Source organism: Anas platyrhynchos, chromosome Z (assembly GCF_047663525.1).
Source record: "Anas platyrhynchos isolate ZD024472 breed Pekin duck chromosome Z, IASCAAS_PekinDuck_T2T, whole genome shotgun sequence".
NCBI lineage: Eukaryota > Metazoa > Chordata > Aves > Anseriformes > Anatidae > Anas > Anas platyrhynchos.
This window is the reverse complement of record NC_092621.1, coordinates 85,900,262-85,925,944: the sequence shown is the minus strand read 5'-3', so window position 1 is coordinate 85,925,944 and position 25,683 is coordinate 85,900,262. Positions and strand designations below refer to the sequence as shown.

General features: G+C 43.8%; 1 protein-coding gene and 1 pseudogene across 1 annotated transcript; one reads left to right on the top strand and one right to left on the bottom strand.

The window, feature by feature from the left end:
- Positions 1-1,656: 1,656 nt before the first annotated feature.
- On the bottom strand, positions 1,657-13,305 carry LOC140000824 (protein N-terminal glutamine amidohydrolase-like; annotated as a pseudogene).
- Positions 13,306-18,621: 5,316 nt separating this feature from the next.
- On the top strand, positions 18,622-25,028 carry LOC140000823 (ATPase family AAA domain-containing protein 2B-like). The gene is made up of 6 exons (XM_072031653.1): positions 18,622-18,639; positions 18,833-18,878; positions 19,871-20,024; positions 20,848-20,926; positions 22,444-22,516; positions 24,678-25,028. The coding sequence occupies exons 1-6, from the start codon at positions 18,622-18,624 to the stop codon at positions 25,001-25,003; spliced, it is 696 nt and encodes a 231-aa protein (XP_071887754.1). The 3' UTR covers positions 25,004-25,028.
- Positions 25,029-25,683: the final 655 nt, after the last annotated feature.

Below are 25,683 nucleotides of genomic sequence, written 5' to 3'. Positions count from 1 at the left end.
TTGTTTTTCATAAGAATGCCAAGCAAATGTAGAAAACATTAATTAATATATAGAAGACCTAATTAATTGACATAAACTCACACAGTTAAATTTAGATAAACTTAAACATGGCTAAATATCCATTTGAAGGAGATTCATCCCTCCCCTGTTCTCTAATGACAGCAACCTTCTTGGAGATGTGCTCTCGCTGTCCTTACTGCTCTCACCACTCTCCTCCGTATCACATGTGCTAAGCAAGGGAGATGAGCAAGAGGGTGTAGAATCACTGATGTCATCTGCATGTCTCCGTCTGCAAGCCAGCATATAAACCAGAAAGTTAAAAAGAAAATAGAGCAGATACTAAGTAACACCAAAAGTTAAGGGAATTCTATCTCAAAATTTACTCTGAGATCTATTTTCCAGTCCATTGTACTCCTTAGCAATCTGATTTCAAAGGCCATGACATGATTTTCCTCGTGACAACTGTCTGCTTTCAAGAATGCTCAACAAAATATCTGGCAATCAACAGCATTCTCTACGCACTAACTGCTTACAGAATCCAAAAAGCCTTTATCATTACTAAGGCAATTTATGACTTCATTTAGATCTTTTATTGTTTAAGGTTAACTTCATACAGAAACATTAGTTGATTCCAAACAGAAACTAGAGTCAGTATTTGAGTGATAACTTTTTTTTTTTTTTTAATCCAACAAAACTTCCATAAAGCCTCTCCCTCTAAATCGAATAAAATTATTTTTGGTTTTAAGAAAATAATTTGTATCCTTCAAGATTAAATAGTCTGACTAAGATTTTTAAGGGGGGATTCTGGCTTCAGTTCCAGAACCAAAGAATTTCAGTTACAGAAACTCAGACACTACCTCCATAATCATCTTATCAGCGACCCACAAATATTGGATTTAAAAAAGAAACCAACTTAAAAGTACCCACCTCCTCCCCTCCAAATGTTTTTCCTCTCTATCCTCAGACTACCAAAGTACCGATCATAAACTTACTCTGTAATTACCACTAAACTGAAAACCCTTTGAAGCATTATGCAGTAAGGAGACTGACAGCTCATTACGGATAAGTTAGAGCTATCACTAGCCATACACCAACCTGGCACGTCTTCTATATTTTTGTGACCGAGCATTTTCAAGTGACTCTTTCTGTCTGACAGAACAGGGCTGGCCCGAGTTAGTCCTCTCTCGATCTCTTTGTCTTACTGAAAGGAAAGAATTTAGAATAATGATACAGATACATTTAAGAGAGGAGGATATCAAAAGATAAAGAAAATGCCACGTGTTTCACTCATCCCTAATTCCAGAAGAATTTTTAACTGTTTTTGCTTTTCATCAGTGCATGGTACAAGCGGAAAACTACGCCCTTTTTAAAGGTGAACTGAAAATCACAAGAGCAAGACTATTAAGTGTGATTAATTACTGTTATATCAAGGATGCATAGCACTAAGTACGCCAAACAGCAAAGAAATACAACGGGCACAGGACACACGTGTCTGATAAAAACAGCGAAGTTCATGTGCAGAATGAAGGTACAGAACTGAAACAGAACTGTGTGCGCAAACACATGTATTTGCATTCAAAAATTTTATCTCACTTATGTGCAAGAAATAAGGTTTTAAGAGAAACTGTGCGTTCAACCTACTTTCCATAGGAGCTTTAGCGGTCAACAGGTTTCCTCCATCGAAGGTTGTAACGCCTTGGAACATCTTCACCGTCATTTTCTTTGTTCTCACTTCCTCTTGATGTTTGTACTGTACCACAAAATGACACCGAATCGTTAAGTACTTTTGCAAATTATATGAAATCCAAAATGCATTACACAGATGCCTGTAAGTTTTATTATTATCATTATTTTAATGACACAGTGGATCCTGCAAAACCTTAAGATGAATTTATGCAAGTCACGTTTCAGAAATCACAAATCCTAGCAGATGAGCATGCATCTAGACGTTGTTCTGTCCTCTCTGAAACTGCTGATGGACTTGTCGTCAGCCTCAGTGTTTAACAACAGGCAAAATTCTGTCATATTGCTTAGCTAAGATGCAGATCTTCTGAAAACAGCTATTTCAGAAAGTCACTTCTTAGTTTGAGAAAGTGTTTAATGGAAAGGGTTTTAATAATCTGTAGTGCTAAGACTAAGCATAGTAATCTAAGTCCAAGTCTAGCTCTGCCACAAATTCTGTGAGCAATAATGGGCCAGACACAGGCTTGAAGCTCACCAATGAGAAAACAATGCCAAATGCACATAAGCTTAGGCCCTTAGCTTCTGTCAAGTAACCTGAAGTTGTTTCATGAAAGATGGTGAAAAAAGCCCAAAAAAACAGAGTGCAATTATCTACTGGGTTCTGGTGAATATCCTCTCACGTTAACAGCAGGACACCGAGGAAGGAACATTGCACATCTCCGTTCACCTACCTGTTTGCCAAAAGGACTTATCTTTTTTTCTTGGAAAGCACCGCCCTCTTTGGTTTTTATTTTTTAACCCCAAAGGTTGCATTGCTTTCTGAATGCAAGGTAGGTGCCATGGGGTATACAGACAGCACACGGAAAACTGAGCGATCAGTAAATGAGTTTGCGATCACTACCATCTCCAGTCCTTGGTGTTCCAACACTTCTATCACAAAAGCATGAATTTCTCTGCTTTATTGCTCCACTAATCCTTTCCTTTGTTCCAATAACTTCCTTTGTAACAACACTGACACTTTCCTCACTCTTCTCTGGCGTATTTTTCATTATAAAAGTATATTCTAGCTCTTTCCTGATTTAAAATTGTAGTTTGCATTTTGATCATCAATTAATTGCTCCGGGCTCATTTCCCATTCAACGTGCTATTTAAAATTCCTCTCTACAAGTCTCTACTGCACAGCTCCCTGAAACCCACACACTTTAACCAAGCTTCTCCCTCTAGACTGGCCCCCGCCTTGTATTCAAGCTACTCTTATTCAGACTTTGAGCTAATGTTTTCCTAACTAAACCTCCAAAGGAGTCAACTCTGCTTCTCCCTTACTAGTCCATGGCCCAGCCATTCTTCCTCCGAAGAACTTCCCTCGGGTTCCCACCTGCCACTGTGCATCTCTCTGCTCCTCTGGGCCTCTGAAGGGAGGAGCAAAGTATTTTCTGGGGCTCAGCCTCCTGTCACTGTCTCTCTGAGCTCCTTTGCAGGTGTGCAGGTGAGCTCTATCACATAATCTAACTTGTCAGCTCATCTACTGCAACACCCTTTTTGGTCCTTAAGTACAGTCTTGCCCTGTTCTGATCTGTTTAGAAAGCTCCTACGAGGATGATCTAATTTACTGCCTTAATCACAACTAACGTTCTTCTTAAAAACTGTAAGTTTTCCCATCACTTCCAAGTTAATACGGCCTTTCGTGGCTTAACCTCATTCCACAAGTCACTGAGTACCCAGATGACAGCTCCTAATTACAGGCCCTGACAGCAGCTTACGGTGACTGCCTCCTAAACACAGAAATGCACAACGCTATCCTCCCTCCTGCTGAGCTTCACGCTTGGGAGGAGCTTTTCATAAACATCTGGCAGCCTATCTACCTTGCTTCCTGAAAATTCTTGCTGTGCTGCTCAAAACCATGAAAACTGTCACGCTCCTGCTGTAGCGGTATCACCGTTTCGCATGCTGAGTAATAGTAATGCTGTCCATTTCTTTCCATTTCCACCTGTCTACAACCATCTGTTGCCTTTTATCTGGTAAGCAGTTTGGAAAAGCGCTGTTGTTTTTGGTGGTTTTTTTTCACCTGTTCTGAGCTCACTACAGTACAGCCCTAGAGCTCATACTAAGGCTTGTGAAGTCAATAGCAACACAGAATTTTTACAGAAGACAAACACCCAGTAGATTAGCTTCTTTCAATTGTTTAAGGCTTTTGGTTAGAACAGAGTAAAGAAAACTTAAAACCAGAACTCACCAACCTCATCTGGACTGCCAGGTCCAGTTCTTTCAAAGTCTGACTTCACACAGGTGAAGATATCAAGGTTCTCCTAATTCCAAGCAGGCAGAGAAGATCGGTCACAAACGTGCAGAAAAACAGACGTGCATACACGTACATCCACTGACAGACACGTCTGTCTGTTGATGCTTACACAGTAACATTATCGAGGCACCCCGTATACACACAAAAAATAAATTATTGCACAAGAGGAGAGAATGGGAATATGATTGCGTGCACCCACAATCAGTAACAAGAATTTCTGCTCTAAACCAGGGCTCAGTACATGCAGTGGTTAAATACTTGCCCAGATACACAACTGAGTGCATTAGTTAATCAGAGGTTAATAACCTACAGCGTGACAGAACCAGGGAAAAAGAACTACCTTTCTAGCAGACATACCAAAAGAAATCATACAGGCGTGTGAGAGATGCTAATAAAAAGTACTGTGGACAATTCTGGATTCATTTCACAGCCCTGGGCAACCAGCTCTAGGTGTCCCTGCTTGAGCAGGGGAGGGTTGGACCAAGTGACCTCCAGAGGCCCCTTCTAACCTCAACCATTCTGTGATTTGAGAGAAAAAAAAGGGAATTCAGAGCTAAACTAAAAGCTGTGAAAGTAGGTTATCGGGAAGTTTTAAAATGATGTGCCTATCATTCAAAAGAACAGTAATTTAATAAAATAGTTGAATTTAATAGAGCAAAACCAAGACAGAGGAAGTATGATTGCTGCATACAACTTTAACAGGGGTTCCTCTAGAGACAGGGGTTTATTTAAGCTCTCAGGGAAGGCCAGCACACAAACAAATATACATAAAGTAGCCATCAGTTCATTCAGCTGGAAATTTGAAAGGCTTCAAGTTCCTGAAAACTCTGGGAGCAGTTTGCAGCCAAGGAAGAATTCTAAAATGCAAGTTAGGTCAATTAAAGAAAACAGCTCCATTTGCCTGTAACAGATGACTAAAGCTACATGATACTGGAGATTCTTTGTGAGCTCTCAGGAAAAAAAAATGTTAACAGGAATCAAAATTCGAGTGAGTGACCAACACAGGAAGCTATGCACTGCCTTTTGTTAAGCTTTCCAAGTAAGTGCGTTCCTGAGCATGACGAGAGATATGATTTAGGAGTTAAGGATAAAAAGCTGAACAGCTTAAACTGCCAAGCTGATGGAAAGCACCAGTCTTTTTGCATATTCAGTCCCCCAGGCAGAGCTTTTAGTAACATTTGGAGTAAAAACCCAAGTCCGAAACAGCTGTTTGTAAACAGCGTCCATCAAAAAGCAGAAGGCAATTCAGAAACTGGAGTGGAAGACATGCATTTCAGCATCTCCCCGTTATCCCACATCTTCTGCAGAAGATGCTTCCTCCACTCTTAAAAGACATCTGGAGCACAACCGTATCAGTAAGACATGAAGATATAACCAGAGAGCAAGACCAAATGGTAGTTTAGACCACACTATTCTTTGGAAGGAAGTTATTTCAGTTCAATTAAAATTACAACTAAGTTACTTCCCTACGTGAAATACTCTACAAAAATGGCAAACTGACGGAGTATTTGCTCTGTCATTTGTACCTCAACATCTTCCCAACATCTTTGGCATCTACGCATCTGCTCCATTTCATCCATTTTTTGTAGCACAACTTCCGCAGTACTAAGATACAAAGTTGACATGTAAGAGCAAAGTTAGGCATGTATGAAAAAATAAAACAGCACACACAATCAATAAGAGATTTTAATGTAGTACGCACAAAGCAAAAGTCATTGACACTTAGCCAAGATTTTAGACATTACCAAAACAGACCTGCAAGGTCTGGCCCCTAACTTGACCTTTTCCTTGTCAGCCCCTTTGGGTACTGAACATCAAAAACTCTCTCAACCACAGTCCCACTGCTGCCACAAGTGCCGGCACAAGGCCACTTTCTACTCGACTACGTGGGGATTTAAAATAGCACAAGCCCAGCAATTTTCTGTTGGAACTCCAGAACAACCAGCAGAGGATAACAGTTCCAGCATGCAGGTAGCCTGGTAAGCTTGCTTTCCAGTCCCCAGCTTGTCTTTTCCTCTCAGATGCTTTTATTTTACAATTAATGTGATTACTCGTGTAGTTTAAGATCTGAAAGATAAACAAGTCCCTGCTTTATGTGCACTGAGCATAGCAGAAGAATAATTTAATTAAAATGTTCTGCGAATGGTGAAGAAGCCCAAGGGGGATTGTTCCAGCAGAGTCACAACCAAAGCAGCTGCTGTTAGCAACTTGGGAGCTGCTGTCACACTGTCTGTAGGAAGGGAAACAGTCTCTGACAGTCAGGAGGGTGGTGGCAGGGCATAACACAGTGCATCAGGAGTTTAATGAGAGCAAAACCTGTTGTAACAGGCAAGCAAGAAGAAGAAACAAGCTTCACCGTCCCGCGAAGAGCAGATGGTCTAAAGACCAGTCAGTAGGTCATATAAAGCAGTATGAGAGCCATGTAACTGCCTGTAGTGCTCTCCCATCTCCTTTGGTTCAGGAGACAGAAGTCCCCCTTTGTCATCCTTGTTATTCACGTGTCACATCTAAAGGCTGTGCACTTATGTGAGACCTTACAGCTTTAGCCAACAGCTCCGCAAAAACAGACCACCACAAAAGCCTTTTTCTGAAGCAGATAAAAAGTGGCAAAAAATAATAATGAAAAATCTCCTGTTTATTTTTAAGATTTACAACACGCTCACAGTCCTCCTCTGATGCTGTAGGTGTTACACTAGTCTGCATTTGGGCACGCACAGAGCTAAGGCTTCCTCTTTGCCCAAACTCACTTTGTTTACAGTCCGTGAGACCCACCTGGTGCATTCCGAGATCCGTGCACGTTTTCATTTCTTTTTTGATCAAGTCTGACACTTTTGCCCTGAGCAGGGACAAAACAAAAACGCCATCTGATAGTGCACAGCCTAACAGCCACGATACCTGTGGCATCTGCCAACAGGAGTTTTTGGAGTAATTCCAACCTCCAAAGAGGGTGTTGCTGTAACAATATGTGGATGATCTGTTATTGTTAGGACAGGAGAAAGCAGCTGTGAAGGAAGGCACTAACAAGCTATTTGAATTTCTGGGAAAACAGGGCTTGAAAGGATTGGAAAATAAATTAAAATTCATAGAAAAAGAGAAGCCAAATATTTAGGGCATCTAGTGGCTGAGGGGGAATGAAGAATAAATCCAGAGAGGATTCAGTGAGGAAACAGGGGAGGTGATCAGGCATCGGGTAATAGGGAATAAAAGGTTATGGTTTGTTTACTGAAATGCGCTCCTGATTGACAGGCCGCATGCCATTGCACTCGCAAATAAAATAACTTCACAGAAGATCCTGTCTGAAGAAAATTATTTGAGGTGTTTCTCACAACAGTTTTATTTTCAAATGGGAATCAGGTTATAGCACGCATGAGCTGCTTAGATCTGTATCAGTCCTTCTTTCCTTCCGCTAGGATCCTGCCATTACCTTGTGGAGAAGGTACAGAAGGGAACTGCAGCCACCTGCCTGCCCTGTCTAGCAGCTGCCCCTTTACAGAAACACATCACACACGGCACCCACACAGTTCCTCAGCTGCCCTATCTGCATTCTTCAGAAATAAACCCCCAGAATTCATGGCTTCTAGGGATTTCAGTAGTAATAAAAAGAACAAAAAGCCTTTACACATCCATTCTGCCTGTGTGCTGCCAAACACCTGGGGAGAACTGAAAATCAAAGCGAGGCTTTTCAGCGTTAGGAGCTGGTGCTACCAGTTGTATCGAAGCAGTAAGACCTGAGTAACTGCAGGGTGCAAGCTGGATTTTACACAGGCTTGCAGCAAGGAGGGCTGATCTCATCGGGACTTAAACCATGCAGAATCAAACCTCATTCATTTGTAGGAGGAAGACTTCAAAAGAAAACCCCAGGCTGGGCTAGCCAGCTCCAGAATGGTGAATCCACACCTCAAAACAGATCTTGTTTAGTTTTATTTAAAAAAGCAGGATGAGCACCCGCAGCAGAGGAACAGAGGCCAGAGCACTGCCAACACAAGACTTATTCCAACACAAGAATTATTCCTTTTGAGTTAGTATTAGGAAAAAAAAATGCTTCACTGGTTCCTGATAGTTTATTGGTTGAATTCCAACAGGAATTTCACAGTCCTTTAACACTTCCTGGTAAACTTCATAAAAAGGCATCACTGGTCCCAGTGCCTTGTCCCAGCACCACAGTGGGTATTTACATTACCCTATTTGGCCTACATTTGACTTAAATGCTACAGAATTTCCTTGCCCAAAGTGCTCTATTTGGGCTCAGCAGCTGCTCTGCCCTGAAGAGGCAATATTTCAGTATCAAGAACAAAACCTCCCATCTTTTTAAGTTTACTAAAAGCTTTAAAACCCCACTGGATAAGAGAAGCAGGGTGTGTTGAGTGTAACTAACATCCTTTAAGACGCAGCAGCACCAGAGCGCTGATTTTCTTTAAATACCCTAAGTTCACAAGCTCATTTCTTTTTAACAGTACAATGCTCATATACATTAAAAAAAATATGTATTTATGCTATTTTTTTCAGTCTTCAAGCATTTGTTTAGCATCAAAGACAGACCAAATAGATGTAATATGAGTCCTTGTAACTGATAAGCTTTTGTAGTCATCTTCTCAAGAGCTTATGACTCTGGCTTCTCTAAATGACAGCAATATAACCTCAAGGAGTAATGTAATGCTCTGATCTCACAAATAAATTGGCACTAAAGCCATATACGTGATCAATTCCGCCACCTGTTAAATTACAGTCACCTCTAACACCAGCAGCGAGCAATTTAATCTTCCACAAACACAAATTAGCATGGAAAAGAGAGTACTCTAAGTGGGGAGGAAGCAATTATCCATAAAGGCATTTGGCGTGGATGAACATCAATGTCCCAGGCTGTTTTACACTAACCAAAGGTCAGCCACCTGGCTTCCTATCAAGTTTGAAATCAGGTGCTTTATGCCTGATAAGACTGTGCATACATTGAAGCACACACCATTACGAGGTGCCTCAGGTGAGGAAAGGAAAAACAAAACCAAAGCCTGAGAAACTTGCACTGAGCAAAAGGCAGTGTGAACGACATGTCCTAGACCTGACAGAGTCTCCTCCTGTTCTGACCCCAATCCCAGAGCTACCCAGCCAGCGATCCTCCACCTTGGGTGGGCGCAGGGTAAGCAGTCACTGTCCCCTGCAACACCCAGGTGACTGCCCAGACAAGAGCACATCACCACAGGTGCACTCAGAGCCTTCCAGGTGGCTGGCAACAGGACAAGAAGCAAAGCACTCGAGTGGGAACACAGGAAACTCTGGTTGCATACTGGAATTGTATTGAATTCATGCCTGGGATCAAATATTGGAACACTGTGCCCAGAGAGGTGGTGCAATGGCCGTCCCTGGAGTTGTTCCAGGCTAGACCAGACAGAGTCTTAAAGCCCCTCAGTCTAATTGCACCGGCTTTGAGCAGGGTCTGGACTGGATGACCTGGGGATGCTCCTCCCAGCCTGGCAAGGTACAGGCTAAGGAATGAAGTACGGCAGCAATCAAAGTCTCTGCATCTTTAGCTACCTACCAACATCCCAAGGATGACCTGGAGGCTGGCTGAGACAGGTGTTTCATAGCCTGGAATTTCTAAAAATGCTTCACAAGGCTGTACCTGTGCTCCCGCCCCCACTCGTAACTCATTTATACCCAAGTGAAACGCCAAACTTTCTTAGAAAGCAACACAAAAACTGTGAATTAACTTGCCTGTAGCTTAAAACCACAATAAACTCGGCTCTAGACACAAGACATGTTCCTTTGACCCCACCTTCTCTAACAGAAATATATGGTAGCATTGTATTATTAAAAAAGCAGCAAAACCAAACGTGCACAGCATCAACAAACTCCACCAAAACAAAACTTCACCACACTTCTCTCCATCTGGGAAGAAAAGGAGAGAATAAGCACATGGCAAACATTAGCCAGCTTGGCAAACACGTGGTTCGAGTAAGCTGAAATGCCGTGTGATAAAAAAAAGTGGGGTAATCACCGTGTTAAAAATTCCCTTTCCAACCCTAGGCAGGTTGCTTGGCCTCTGTTTCAGCTCCCCACTGCAACATTTCATACCTCTTACTCTCTGCTCAGTTTCTGAAGACCAGCAGTTCGTGTTTGATAACAGCAGTGGCAGCTGCCAGGAAGCACGCTACACTTTACATGTTCGGAAAAGGCAAGCACTGCAGAGCCCCATTTTGTCCCCATACACTGTGCTGGCTGGATACGCTTCCAAAGCACATGTCCAAAAGCACATTTTTTTATTGCACCCACCTCTGACTGAATCATTCAACTCTGTTAAAAGGAAAAAGGAGTCCTGCCAGCTCACCTGCTGTTTCAATGCAGGGGTACGAGGGAGGAGGTTTCTGCCATTTCCCATCTGCATCTTTCATGTGAGATCTGTCCGAAGCAAACGTCTCCAGGTACAGATCTGCTCGTATCATCCGGATTTTCCTAAACAACAATGCACAATTGTATCAAGAGATATATGTACATAACGCTGCATTAGCCACTCTGGAGAAGAGCCCTTTCTTCCCTCCCAGGGAGCCTTAGCTTAGTTAAATACTCCACTCAGAAACACTGGGCTAAGCTGCTGGGCTGTTAAGAATAAACATCAGCAAGGAAGGGCTTTTGATGATTAAACAACAGCAATTAAAGAGCTTTAGAAAAATAATGCAGTGCATTGAGTTTCTTGGAGTATAACAGAAGACTTCTATCAGTATATATCCACAGAGACAACTTCAACTTGGACTTCATGAAATAAAATTCATGCTCTTCATCTTTTTTTTTTTGTCCTCACCTGTGAAATTCAGGATGAAGGCTGTCATCCAGCCTGAAGGCCTCCGTGCTGTACACGTCAAAAGGACAGGGGAATGGCAGCACTGTGTCAAGATCATAAATGAAGTTCTGCTCCCCACTGGAAACATGAAGTAGGATAACGTGGTAGTCCTGGGAAGAACGGTAATTGTCAGGAGTTAAACAGTTGTTAACCAGAAACCGGCACAGGGAGTAGAAAAAAAGCCTCCTGGAAGCTGAGGCTACAGCTTCTCTTCTTTAGAGACTGCTTTCTGATGCTCGGGTATCACGCCTGTGATGTTCCAGCACCAGGAGAGAGGTTTCCTAATGCCTGCCTCAGCCCTCGTGCCTTTTGGTAAGCCTTGCTATTCTCCCCGTTACTTGTAGCCTTCTTTGATATCAGCCTGGGCAGCTAACCTGAAGAGTACGCTAGTCCTCATACCACATCTTTGATTCCTTAACATGTAGGAAACACGGGTATGGCAGGGGGCTGGAGAAACTCCAGTTACTATTTTCAGTGTTAGTTACTTACATTCATTGCAGTTTTCCAAAAAGTAAATTGAAGATACTTGTTGTTAACTCCTATTCCTTCTCAGATCCATCCCGATAACACTTGGACCTCTTTTTAAGCCAAGCCTTTTGTACAATATAAACACACTGATAATTTTCCAGAAAATGATTCTGTAAGGACAGAATTTCAGAAATTCACAGATTTTTTTTTTTAAAAAACAGAATTTCTGAAACAAATTGCCACGCAAAATTGATTTTTTCCCTCCCATACAGTATAACCATAACTACACATCTTTAAAAGGAATTCTGTAGTGGCAACTACTGAACTACATTACATTAAACGACACGCCAAAAACTCTGGAAGAGCTTACATACAAGCTGGCACCTGAAGACATGTATTGCTCACGTTTTTCCATCCCATGTCAGACCTATATGGATATTTTCACCCGTCAGCTTGTTACAAGACATCTATTTAACATCCTACAAAGCTGGCGGGCCCCAACAAAACCAGACAGTAATTTTCACAGAACTGTTGTGCACTCTTACCGATGCTAACTAAGCTTTGTCACCTGGTGGTTTTATGGGCCATCTCACTGCTATTTCCCTGTGAACAATAAAAGGGTTGCATTTAGGCTGCTGTAGAAGAATAATAAATACTAATACAGAACTACAGGACGGCTGAGGTCGGAAGGGACCTCTGGCACATACAGAGTGCTTCCTGATGCTCAGGGGGGACATAAACCTAAATTCATTCCAGCAGAGGTATCTAACACTACCCACATCTGATCCTGCAGACCTCAGCTGCAGAGGCACGCACTTAAATACTGACAAAGAAAGAACAGAGGGCCTTACCCAGACAACAGGCTCATCTCCATGCCCTGACTTCTGTTTCCAGAGCGGGACCTGAAAGTTAAGCAATTTGGCATAAACCACTCCTGACTTACAGAGATTAGTTTCGGCTTGGGTAAGTTCTTTGCTAAACTCTGCATTTCATCAGCTTGTGTCAGTGCTGCTGTCAGAAAGCTTGCTCCAGTTTTTATCTTTCAGAAACATTAAACTGGACGCTATTCTGGACCATATAATGTAATATTCCCCCTAACTTGATGGATGACAGGGAAAAATCATCCCACAGCCCTTAGGGGCACCGTGATTCCTTCTTCCCACAATCCAAGCGTGTCAGGTAAGGACATTCATAGAAACATTCAGGTTGGAAGAGACCTTTAAGATCATCTAGCCCAACCTTTAACCTTTAATTAAGATTCATCTGTTGTTTTAGGGCAACTTCTTTTAAGCTTGGAAAGAATGCCATGAACCTTTTGTTCCCTGAGGGTATCCTTATCCTTGGGGCTTCCAGAGGAGAGAGCAGGGCTCTCTTCTGGTGCAGCAGGTCGAGCTGTTTTCCTTTTACTGTTTCTCAGGTTCTGGTGTTGCCTTGATGTCTTGAGCAAATACTGCGTGGGGTCTGGAGGCCAGAAACAAATGAAATTCTTCATGCTCCCAGGTGCTGCTGCCTGCGTGCCTCTCAGCTGCTGCAGGGGGGCCTGGGGCCAAGACTCACCTACCGCAGGCTGTACTTAAAAGGCCTGGGGTAGTTAAAGCGCCTCCCACCTCCCCCCGCCTGTGGTTTACCACCCCCACGGAGCGCACAACTCACCCACTCACCATCCTCCTCTCGTTGGAGATGAAAACCGCGTAGAACTCCTCCACAGGGCGCTCCCCCGACTCCTGATGTAGTCGCACAGCTTCCACACGTTTTCCTCACTGCAAAACACAACCGTCGACGGCACCGTTTTCTTTTCAATCCCCTTTTCACCTTCACTTCCAGCAACCCAAACCGGGCCGGGAAGGTTTCCCTGCGGGGTTTTTAGCTCCGTTTTCAACTCCCCCCCTCAGCGTGCCGCCACCTCCAGTCAGGCGCCGGCCGCCATTTTCAGGCGCCTCCCTTACCAGTAGCAGCCGGTGTAGGCGCAGGCGGCTCGGGGAGACACCGCCGGCCGGTACCGGTCCTCATCCAGCTCCGCCATGCTCCGGGGGCAGACTTCCCGTGCTGGGGAACGGGGCCGGGCTCCTGAGGGAGCCGCCTGAGGGCGGGCGCGGAGCCCGTGAGGAGGCGGCGCCCGCCTGAGGGGGCGGCACGCGCCGCTTCCCGCCCGCCAAAAGGCTCAAACGGTGCTGCGCCTGCCGCCTGTAACCCTCCGCCGGCAAAGATTTAAAAAATACTTCCAAAAAAAAAAAAAAAATTTAAAAGAGCGGGCGAGGGCCGGCCCTCAGTGAGGGCCGGAAGAGGGAGCCGCGCCGAGGAGGGAAGAAAGGGGGGAGGAGGGGGATGGAGGGCTCCGTGTGAGGCGGAGGGATCCGCAGCGGGCCGCGGGGCCGCCTCAGTGGGCGCCGCGCCTCCGGGAGTCCCTGCGGCGCCGCCATGGTGGTGCTGAGGCGCAGCGCCGGCAGCCGCCGGCGGTCCCTGGCTGCCATGGACTCGAGCTCCGAGTTCCTCTCGCTGCAGCCCGGCGGCAGGAGGACGAGCAGGCAGAGAGCAGCCCCGGCCGTGAGTTCCCGCGGGGTTCCCTCCGAGCGAGCCCGGGCGGGGAGCTTTGGGGGGGGGTTCGTTCACCAGCCCCCCACCCCCTCAGGCGGCCCCGCGGGCAGGTGCACGCGGGGGGTGCTGAGGGGGCTCGGAGAGCAAGGCTAAAAATCAGAGTTAATTAGTGCTGAAGTAAAAAAACCGTTAGTTAGGGGGTGTAATGTGGTTACGACTTCCCTTAAGGGGTTGATGGTGTTAGGGAAAGCCCGAATTTGCTCTTAGGGACGATTCGTGTGTCTGGTATTTCATCCACACCATTTCCAGCTCCGTCTTGCTGCTCCCATCCCCGCTCAGCATCACCTGAAGGAATTGGCTGCTGTACACACAGCTAGCTAGAGCTCAAGCTCTGCTCTTCCCAAAGGCAGAGCAGAACCACCTCAAAGCACCTCCCAGCTCTCAGGGCGAGCCCCGCCTCCGAGCGATGCTTTCAGCTCTCCGTGCCGCCGAGCTCAGCGTTCTCGGCTGTTTGGGTTCAGGCTGGGGTTTTGTTTTGCTCTTTCTCTTCCCCCTTCTCATTTCAAGTCTACTGAACTAAGCAGGAAGCAGCCCTTGGGGTGTCGTCTCTTTGCAAGCAGGCGCTGGAGGCTGCTTCAGTATCTCCACTTTGCCGTTGCAGTGTGCATGAGAAGCGGTTGTCAAAGCCTGCAAGGACTTGAGCTGCCCGTGGCACGTGAGGGAAGGCTGTGCAAAGTCAGGCAGGGCAAACAGCTGGCCCGCTTTCCTTGTGGGAGCAGGAATGAGGAAGTTAAATGTAAAGTTTTCACTGAAGCGAAAGCAGAATCCTTCTCATGAAACAGGTTGTAAGGTGTGTTTGGTTTGGTTTCTTTCTTTGTGTTTTTTCACCTCTTTGCAGAACTTTCCCATGCTTCGAGGCACAGAGTCACTCCTGTTTCGTTTGTAGGACCGCCAGCCTTTGCTGGAGCACTCATATAGCAGAGACATGTAGAAGTGCCCTAGATGACAGAGATGGCGATCCTGCTCCTAGCTGCTTGTTCACATCCTAATGTCTCTTTCCTGACTTTCTGGTGCGCAAAGACTCGGCAATGCAGCTTTTGCAGTTTTCCCGATACCAGCAAGCCATTTACCTTCAGTTATTCGGCGTATTTCATCCATCTAGATTAAGGAGCATGCAGCAGAAAGTCTCAGGTAAACCGGAGTCTGATGGCTTCGTCTTCTCCCAAGTTTCCAGTCCCAAGGAGTCCTGTGGCAGACCGTAAGCGGCGGCTGTCCCTCTGGAGGCTGTTTGTCTGCAGCTTTACAACCCCGCTGTGATTCCTCAGGCCGAACAAGGTCGTTTTGTTGTGACCTGTACTTGACACCCGTGTGCTCCAGAGTTCCCTTTTTGTTTGGGGAAAGTGGGAAGTGGCCCTTTTCTCTGCTGAGCCTTCCTGAGTCATCTGCGTAGGGACTTGACGCCAGAGCTCCTAGCCTAAACACACTTATCTGTTTGGCTGGCACTGGAGCATCTGCTTGCTTCCTTAGAGACACCCAACAGCTAACTTCTTAGAAGCAATTGTTGATCACTTCCCATAGTAGGAGGAAAATAACTTTCAAACTACTACAAAATTCCTTCCTGCAGTTTCCTTGCTCTGGTTTAGCCACTTGCTTCTGCTGAATTTCACTTCTTGAGTGCGTTTTTTCAGCCTTGTATGACTGATACGAGCCAGTTCTGCCCTGCTGGCAGCCTGCTGCAGGTAACGTAGTGCTTCTCAGTGTCTGCTGTCTCACTGACTTGGGATGCTTTTGTAGGAGCCAGAGGATGGTCAGGGTTCCTGGTCCATTGTTCCCGGCTGTGCCCTTGTTTGAGACAAGGTGAAGATAAAAGAAGAGCTGATAAAGAATAACACGAGTACACGGCACTGTGCTTGTTGCAGAGAAGTCATCAAATAAATGCATAACTATGTGTACAGAGGTCTCCTGAGTTATTCCACTCTTTCCTTTCTTAAGCCTCCCGGAGGAAAAACATTAAACATCACTGTGGCAGACCAGGCTGGTCTCATCAAGCTTTAGGTCTTGTTTCATCTCTGCTGGGTCTGGGGAATAAAAAACGTCTTCAAGAGTTGTTTCAGATGCCTGGATTCAAACTTGTGCTAGGGCAAGCATCTCGTGAGGCCCCTTTCTCTCAGCACGGAGAACAGGAGGAAGAAAAGCATTCTCCCACGTGCCCTTACCAGTGCCCTCCTCTAACTTCTTCATGCCTTTGCTGTTACCTTGAGCAAACGCTAGCTAAGCTCTTAGTAAAGTTAGTGCCAGGAAGCAGAAGAATCTTGTCTATTTTCTGACTTTCGAGTGAAATTTCATTTGATGTACTCTTGCTGGAACTTCATTTTGTAAACAGAACGACCCCCCACTCAAGGATATCACAGCTTCCCTCCCGTACTAAAAATGATAGTACTCACCCTTGTAGGAGCAGCAATGTGAAGAAGGTCAAGGGCAGTAAGAAGGGTTCAAAGCTTTGATATAACAAGCCTTACACTTTTTTTTGACAGAGCTCCTAATAAGCATCTTTAGCAAGGTCTGGAGATGGGAGAAAAACTCGAACTAGATTTTAATTCTAGGATGTATAATGTCAAGCTTGACTGTTCCTCTGAACAGTCAATTGAATTTAATTTTTTTTAATTTAATTAGTTTATTTTTTTTAATTTAAATTCAATTGAATTTAAAGTTTTGAATTTAAATTCCAATTGAATTTATTGAAAAAAATTCCAATTGAATTTAAAGTTTTTTGTTGTTGTTGTTTTTCACGAAACACTAAGTTTATGTGAAAGGTTTTGCTGCAATATCTTTTTGCCAAGGATATTAAGCTTAAGTTATCCACAAGAAAATGGTGGGGGAGAGGGAAGCTTTAGTTTTGAAAGCTTTTTTTTTTTTTTTTTTTTTTTCTCTCCAGGTTTTTCACAGCACAGCAACGCACAGCAGCGTTTCAGTGTCTGCCTGCCATTAGTTGCCCCACTACCAAGTCAGGAGGGTTAATTAAACTTGCGTGAGGAAGAATTTCTTTATCTGAATCTACGTGGTTCACATAAATATATTCTTATTTCCTTCTTTCCCTAGGATTATTCTTCTACCAGTAGTGAATGTTTCAACGGACACCGCTTAAGATCAATGAGAAAAAGCATGCTGCGGTGTTCGGTCTCCAGCTTTGAAGAAAGTATGGCGATACTGAGGGGAACTGTCAACAGAAGACGCTTTTCAAGGTACTGTATTTCTATATGTTCAATCTCTGTTCGATTTGTAGATTGAAAAGCAAGAGAGAAAGCATGTGCAGTGAGTTGTGGCCTGATAAACCTCCGGCTAAAATCAGCAAAGGCCTATGAGCATGCTGATGGTGTACCAGCACCTTAAAGCTAGAATCCCTCTTCTCAGTGAAAGTCTTTTCTACAAAAACATATGTTTTTTTCCCCAACCCCTTTGAGGTGGTGTTGTGGTTTAACGCGGCCGGCAGCTAAACACCACACAGCCCTTCTCCAACCCTCTCACCTCCCTCTCTGGGATGGGGGAGAGAAACGGGAAAGTGAAGCCTGCGAGTTGAGATAAAGACAGTTTATTAAGACAGGAAAATAATAATGATAATGATGATGATAATAGTACTGCTAATAGTAATATGTACAAAACAAGTGATGTACAATGCGGTTGCTCGCTACCCGCTGACCAGTGCCCAGCGTAACCCCTAGCAGCCCGGCTGCCCCGCCCTATCCATGGTGCAGCATGTTGCCATAAGGCAGAGCTACAGGCTGGGAGATGAGTGGTTGGAGAGCTGCCAGGCAGAGAAGGACCTGGGAGTGATGGTGGACAGTCGGCTGAATATGAGGCAGCAGTGTGCTCAGGTGGCCAAGAAGGCCAACGGCATCCTGGCTTGTATCAGAAACAGTGTGGCCAGCAGGGCTAGGGAGGTGATCGTCCCCCTGTACTCGGCTCTGGTGAGGCCGCACCTCGAGTACTGTGTTCAGTTTTGGGCCCCTCGCTCCAAGAAGGACATCGAGGTGCTTGAGCAGGTCCAGAGAAGGGCGACGAAGCTGGTGAGGGGCCTGGAGAACAAGTCCTACGAGGAGCGGCTGAGGGAGCTGGGCTTGTTCAGCCTGGAGAAGAGGAGGCTCAGGGGCGACCTTATTGCTCTTTACGGACACCTTAAAGGAGGCTGTAGCGAGGTGGGGGTTGGCCTGTTCTCCCACGTGCCGGGTGACAGGATGAGGAGGAATGGGCTTAAGTTGCGACAGGGGAGTTTGAGGTTGGATCTTAGGAAGAACTTCTTTACCGAAAGGGTTGTTAGACACTGGAACAGGCTGCCCAGGGAAGTGGTGGAGTCACCATCCCTGGAAGTCTTTAAAAGACGTTTAGATGTAGAGCTGAGGGAATATGGTTTAGTGGGGACTGTTAGCGTTAGGTCAGAGGTTGGACTCGATGATCTTGAGGTCTCTTCCAACCTAGAAATTGTGTGTGTGATTTCTGTGTGCATAGAATTCTTTGGCCAGTTGGGGTCGGCCATCCTGAATCTGTCCCTCGCAGCTGTTGCTGTGTGCCAATTCTGATTGCTAGTAGGACAGTGAGACACCAAAAGGTCCTTGGCTTGTTGTAAGTACTGCTCTGCAGCAATTGAAACATTGGGGTGGTATCAGCACTCTTCTAAACATCCTTTCACACATCCTAAGCCAAAACATAGCAACCTACCCGCTACTAGGAGAACTAACTGTCCTAACTGAAACCAGGACATGTATCTTTTCCACTTGGGTGCTATTGCTCATAATTTTGAGAATTCAACATGAGCAAGCTAGGAAATGTGGGTACATACAGAACCGCATGTATCTGGTACACAACAGACTTGGGATCTGGATCCTCCGTGAGGCCTACAGGCTTCTCTTTGTATACCATGGAGCACTGGCTTGTAAACGTGGTGAAATTTCCCATCCTTGATGGGTCTAATACAAAAAGTCTCTTCTCCCTTCTCTCCCCTGTCCTCTTTCTTAATGTAGGCAGTCGGAGAACAGAAATTGGAACAAAAAAAAGAATACAACACAGGTAAGTGGCTGTAACTCCCCGGGATACCGATTTATGCTGGTTACTGAAGAGGATGGCACTTGGTCACTCCATCGCTTTCATTTGGCCCCAAAGCCTTCTGTAGTCAGCTGAATTCACTCATCAGTGACTTTTCTGTGAAGAGAGGTAGGTGCAAATAGGAGATTTTATGAATTCCTTGGGGAGGGAGCAGTGTGAATTGCAGCTTCGTAGGCACAAAGCAAACTGTTCTAATTGTGCAAAGTAAATTGATACTTGGTAAGTTTAAACTTAGTTTTATAGTTGGCAACCACAAAACTAAACCTTAGCTGTGATCCTACCACCACAGTGGTGTAGCTCTTCCCTTCCCCTTGTCCTCTTGGCTCTTTTAATGACAGTGCAAGCAACAAACCTGTGCCAAAGGGTGCTGTACGGTAAACAATGGGCAGGCTTTTTTCTAAAAAGCACGAGTTTGAGTTATCTGGTGTTTGGGTGTTTCTCTGAAACGATTCTTACCTCCTTGAGCTGTCCATAATGCAGGAAATGAAAGTGCTGCATGCATAAACGGAGTAATAAAACATACACCTCTTCAGAAAGGACTTGCAATGTAATAGTGTTTTTTTTTGAGCACTGTTAGATACAGTTTGACATGAATGGAGTGAAAACACCTTAGAGAAAGGTGTAGATTGTTCTCACTTTTCCAAGACAGAAATAACTGGAGTAAATTTCCCTCCTGCATGGAACAAAAGTTGCACGTTTGTTTTTGTCTGGCTAGCTTTCAGTCTCTTTAAAAATTTCTCTACAGGTCACAGTTTTAAGTAGACAGTTTAAACGTGCAGAGCGATAAATAAGTGGAATGCAGTGGTTGTGTCAACAACTTCTGATCTGAAATTTAAAGAAAAATCAATCCACTTCAGGGTGCCTTTTTTGTTTGTCTGTTTACATTTTACAAGAGCAACGGTGAAATAAGGAGAATCCCATCTTGACTGTTTCAAAATACTTTTTCTGCGTTTCAGTCACCAGAACATTGAGGAGTAGAGCTGGTGCAAAAACTGTGAGACGAGTCCATGGAGAAAACAGGGACTTGGAGCTGCGCCGCAGCTGTAGAGTCCGACGCAGTCGGTACTCTACTACTAACTCGTCCGTTCTATTTGACAAACTTATAACAAAGTAAGTCATCTTTTCTTGCAGACCTCTTAAAATGATCTTTCTTAGCAAGCCTTTGCACTATGGCATGATGTTGGCCTTGACTTGCTCTTTTTTTTGACAGCAAAGAGGTATGGCTGCTCCTGGCATTGAGAGTTCAATTCGTTGAGTTTTCCCCATTTGGCAGTTTTCTTAGCATCAGAAGTGCCGTCATTTTTAATGAACTTTTTGTTCCATACTCACAAAAGTGAATGTAATGCTTGGTTAAGAAACTGAGGACGGTTTGATACAGTCAAAGCAAAGTAGTCCTAGCGATTCTGCATTTCTGTCCATGGTTGATTTCTGTTTCTGAAGCCAAAATTGTTTTCTGCTTCAGAATTTGCTTTCCTTTCATTTCATCATTTTCTACAACACAAAACTTAGATTCCCATGTAGAGAAGAACAAACAGCCTTTCCTTGGTTAACAAAAAATGGCTTAATGCTACTGTGCAGAGCAACTTAAGTAGGATTAAAAGTTGACATAATTTTTTTATAACATCTTACTAGGATGTCAGAATTCTTATTTTCCTCCTGCATTTAAATATATATATATTTTAAATGTGCTCAGTAAGAGAGGAGAATAAACCTGAAAACAGCGTATGTTTGCAAATCCTCAAAAGCTTGTTCTTAAATCTCTATCAAAACTAAAGATTTGACCTAATGTTTTGGTAATGTCTAAAATCTTGGCTAAGTGTCAATGACTTTTGCTTTGTGCGTACTACATTAAAATCTCTTATTGATTGTGTGTGCTGTTTTATTTTTTCATACATGCCTAACTTTGCTCTTACATGTCAACTTTGTATCTTAGTACTGCGGAAGTTGTGCTACAAAAAATGGATGAAATGGAGCAGATGCGTAGATGCCAAAGATGTTGGGAAGATGTTGAGGTACAAATGACAGAGCAAATACTCTCCGTCAGTTTGCCATTTTTGTAGAGTATTTCACGTAGGGAAGTAACTTAGTTGTAATTTTAATTGAACTGAAATAACTTCCTTCCAAAGAATAGTGTGGTCTAAACTACCATTTGGTCTTGCTCTCTGGTTATATCTTCATGTCTTACTGATACGGTTGTGCTCCAGATGTCTTTTAAGAGTGGAGGAAGCATCTTCTGCAAAGGATGATAACGGGGAGATGCTGAAATGCATGTCTTCCACTCCAGTTTCTGAATTGCCTTCTGCTTTTTGAATGGACGCTGTTTACAAACAGCTGTTTCGGACTTGGGTTTTTACTCCAAATGTTACTAAAAGCTCTGCCTGGGGGACTGAATATGCAAAAAGACTGGTGCTTTCCATCAGCTTGGCAGTTTAAGCTGTTCAGCTTTTTATCCTTAACTCCTAAATCATATCTCTCGTCATGCTCAGGAACGCACTTACTTGGAAAGCTTAACAAAAGGCAGTGCATAGCTTCCTGTGTTGGTCACTCACTCGAATTTTGATTCCTGTTAACATTTTTTTTTCCTGAGAGCTCACAAAGAATCTCCAGTATCATGTAGCTTTAGTCATCTGTTACCGGCAAATGGAGCTGTTTTTCTTTAATTGACCTAACTTGCATTTTAGAATTCTTCCTTGGCTGCAAACTGCTCCCAGAGTTTTCAGGAACTTGAAGCCTTCAAATTTCCAGCTGAATGAACTGATGGCTACTTTATGTATATTTGTTTGTGTGCTGGCCTTCCCTGAGAGCTTAAATAAACCCCTGTCTCTAGAGGAACCCCTGTTAAAGTTGTATGCAGCAATCATACTTCCTCTGTCTTGGTTTTGCTCTATTAAATTCAACTATTTTATTAAATTACTGTTCTTTTGAATGATAGGCACATCATTTTAAAACTTCCCGATAACCTACTTTCACAGCTTTTAGTTTAGCTCTGAATTCCCTTTTTTTTCTCTCAAATCACAGAATGGTTGAGGTTAGAAGGGGCCTCTGGAGGTCACTTGGTCCAACCCTCCCCTGCTCAAGCAGGGACACCTAGAGCTGGTTGCCCAGGGCTGTGAAATGAATCCAGAATTGTCCACAGTACTTTTTATTAGCATCTCTCACACGCCTGTATGATTTCTTTTGGTATGTCTGCTAGAAAGGTAGTTCTTTTTCCCTGGTTCTGTCACGCTGTAGGTTATTAACCTCTGATTAACTAATGCACTCAGTTGTGTATCTGGGCAAGTATTTAACCACTGCATGTACTGAGCCCTGGTTTAGAGCAGAAATTCTTGTTACTGATTGTGGGTGCACGCAATCATATTCCCATTCTCTCCTCTTGTGCAATAATTTATTTTTTGTGTGTATACGGGGTGCCTCGATAATGTTACTGTGTAAGCATCAACAGACAGACGTGTCTGTCAGTGGATGTACGTGTATGCACGTCTGTTTTTCTGCACGTTTGTGACCGATCTTTCTTGCTGCTTGGAATTAGGAGAACCTTGATATCTTCACCTGTGTGAAGTCAGACTTTGAAAGAACTGGACCTGGCAGTCCAGATGAGGTTGGTGAGTTCTGGTTTTAAGTTTTCTTTACTCTGTTCTAACCAAAAGCCTTAAACAATTGAAAGAAGCTAATCTACTGGGTGTTTGTCTTCTGTAAAAATTCTGTGTTGCTATTGACTTCACAAGCCTTAGTATGAGCTCTAGGGCTGTACTGTAGTGAGCTCAGAACAGGTGAAAAAAAACCACCAAAAACAACAGCGCTTTTCCAAACTGCTTACCAGATAAAAGGCAACAGATGGTTGTAGACAGGTGGGAATGGAAAGAAATGGACAGCATTACTATTACTCAGCATGCGAAACGGTGATACCGCTACAGCAGGAGCGTGACAGTTTTCATGGTTTTGAGCAGCACAGCAAGAATTTTCAGGAAGCAAGGTAGATAGGCTGCCAGATGTTTATGAAAAGCTCCTCCCAAGCGTGAAGCTCAGCAGGAGGGAGGATAGCGTTGTGCATTTCTGTGTTTAGGAGGCAGTCACCGTAAGCTGCTGTCAGGGCCTGTAATTAGGAGCTGTCATCTGGGTACTCAGTGACTTGTGGAATGAGGTTAAGCCACGAAAGGCCGTATTAACTTGGAAGTGATGGGAAAACTTACAGTTTTTAAGAAGAACGTTAGTTGTGATTAAGGCAGTAAATTAGATCATCCTCGTAGGAGCTTTCTAAACAGATCAGAACAGGGCAAGACTGTACTTAAGGACCAAAAAGGGTGTTGCAGTAGATGAGCTGACAAGTTAGATTATGTGATAGAGCTCACCTGCACACCTGCAAAGGAGCTCAGAGAGACAGTGACAGGAGGCTGAGCCCCAGAAAATACTTTGCTCCTCCCTTCAGAGGCCCAGAGGAGCAGAGAGATGCACAGTGGCAGGTGGGAACCCGAGGGAAGTTCTTGGAGGAAGAATGGCTGGGCCATGGACTAGTAAGGGAGAAGCAGAGTTGACTCCTTTGGAGGTTTAGTTAGGAAAACATTAGCTCAAAGTCTGAATAAGAGTAGCTTGAATACAAGGCGGGGGCCAGTCTAAGAGGGAGAAGCTTGGTTAAAGTGTGTGGGTTTCAGGGGAGCTGTGCAGTAGAGACTTGTAGAGAGGAATTTTAAATAGCACGTTGAATGGGAAATGAGCCCGGAGCAATTAATTGATGATCAAAATGCAAACTACAATTTTAAATCAGGAAAGAGCTAGAATATACTTTTATAATGAAAAATACGCCAGAGAAGAGTCGGAAAGTGTCAGTGTTGTTACAAAGGAAGTTATTGGAACAAAGGAAAGGATTAGTGGAGCAATAAAGCAGAGAAATTCATGCTTTTGTGATAGAAGTGTTGGAACACCAAGGACTGGAGATGGTAGTGATCGCAAACTCATTTACTGATCGCTCAGTTTTCCGTGTGCTGTCTGTATACCCCATGGCACCTACCTTGCATTCAGAAAGCAATGCAACCTTTGGGGTTAAAAAATAAAAACCAAAGAGGGCGGTGCTTTCCAAGAAAAAAAGATAAGTCCTTTTGGCAAACAGGTAGGTGAACGGAGTATGTACGTTCCTTCCTCGGTGTCCTGCTGTTAACGTGAGAGGATATTCACCAGAACCCAGTAGATAATTGCACTCTGTTTTTTGTGTTTTTTACCATCTTTCATGAAACAACTTCAGGTTACTTGACAGAAGCTAAGGGCCTAAGCTTATGTGCATTTGGCATTGTTTTCTCATTGGTGAGCTTCAAGCCTGTGTCTGGCCCATTATTGCTCACAGAATTTGTGGCAGAGCTAGACTTGGACTTAGATTACTATGCTTAGTCTTAGCACTACAGATTATTAAAACCCTTTCCATTAAACACTTTCTCAAACTAAGAAGTGACTTTCTGAAATAGCTGTTTTCAGAAGATCTGCATCTTAGCTAAGCAATATGACAGAATTTTGCCTGTTGTTAAACACTGAGGCTGACGACAAGTCCATCAGCAGTTTCAGAGAGGACAGAACAACGTCTAGATGCATGCTCATCTGCTAGGATTTGTGATTTCTGAAACGTGACTTGCATAAATTCATCTTAAGGTTTTGCAGGATCCACTGTGTCATTAAAATAATGATAATAATAAAACTTACAGGCATCTGTGTAATGCATTTTGGATTTCATATAATTTGCAAAAGTACTTAACGATTCGGTGTCATTTTGTGGTACAGTACAAACATCAAGAGGAAGTGAGAACAAAGAAAATGACGGTGAAGATGTTCCAAGGCGTTACAACCTTCGATGGAGGAAACCTGTTGACCGCTACCAAGCTCCTATGGAAAGTAGGTTGAACGCACAGTTTCTCTTAAAACCTTATTTCTTGCACATAAGTGAGATAAAATTTTTGAATGCAAATACATGTGTTTGCGCACACAGTTCTGTTTCAGTTCTGTACCTTCATTCTGCACATGAACTTCGCTGTTTTTATCAGACACGTGTGTCCTGTGCCCGTTGTATTTCTTTGCTGTTTGGCGTACTTAGTGCTATGCATCCTTGATATAACAGTAATTAATCACACTTAATAGTCTTGCTCTTGTGATTTTCAGTTCACCTTTAAAAAGGGCGTAGTTTTCCGCTTGTACCATGCACTGATGAAAAGCAAAAACAGTTAAAAATTCTTCTGGAATTAGGGATGAGTGAAACACGTGGCATTTTCTTTATCTTTTGATATCCTCCTCTCTTAAATGTATCTGTATCATTATTCTAAATTCTTTCCTTTCAGTAAGACAAAGAGATCGAGAGGACTAACTCGGGCCAGCCCTGTTCTGTCAGACAGAAAGAGTCACTTGAAAATGCTGGGTCACAAAAATATAGAAGACGTGCCAGGTTGGTGTATGGCTAGTGATAGCTCTAACTTATCCGTAGAGCTGTCAGTCTCCTTACTGCATAATGCTTCAAAGGGTTTTCAGTTTAGTGGTAATTACAGAGTAAGTTTATGATCGGTACTTTGGTAGTCTGAGGATAGAGAGGAAAAACATTTGGAGGGGAGGAGGTGGGTACTTTTAGTTCGTTTGCTTTTTTTAAATCCAATATTTGTGGGTCGCTGATAAGATGATTATGGAGGTAGTGTCTGAGTTTCTGTAACTGAAATTCTTTGGTTCTGGAACTGAAGCCAGAATCCCCCCTTAAAAATCTTAGTCAGACTATTTAATCTTGAAGGATACAAATTATTTTCTT

Excerpts from the sequence above, each read along its gene's own strand:
- LOC140000823 (XM_072031653.1), top strand. Across the intron at positions 20,025-20,847 it reads TTTGACAAACTTATAACAAA|TACTGCGGAAGTTGTGCTAC; the intron begins GTAAGTCATCTT and ends TTTGTATCTTAG. Across the intron at positions 22,517-24,677 it reads TGGCAGTCCAGATGAGGTTG|TACAAACATCAAGAGGAAGT; the intron begins GTGAGTTCTGGT and ends TTTGTGGTACAG.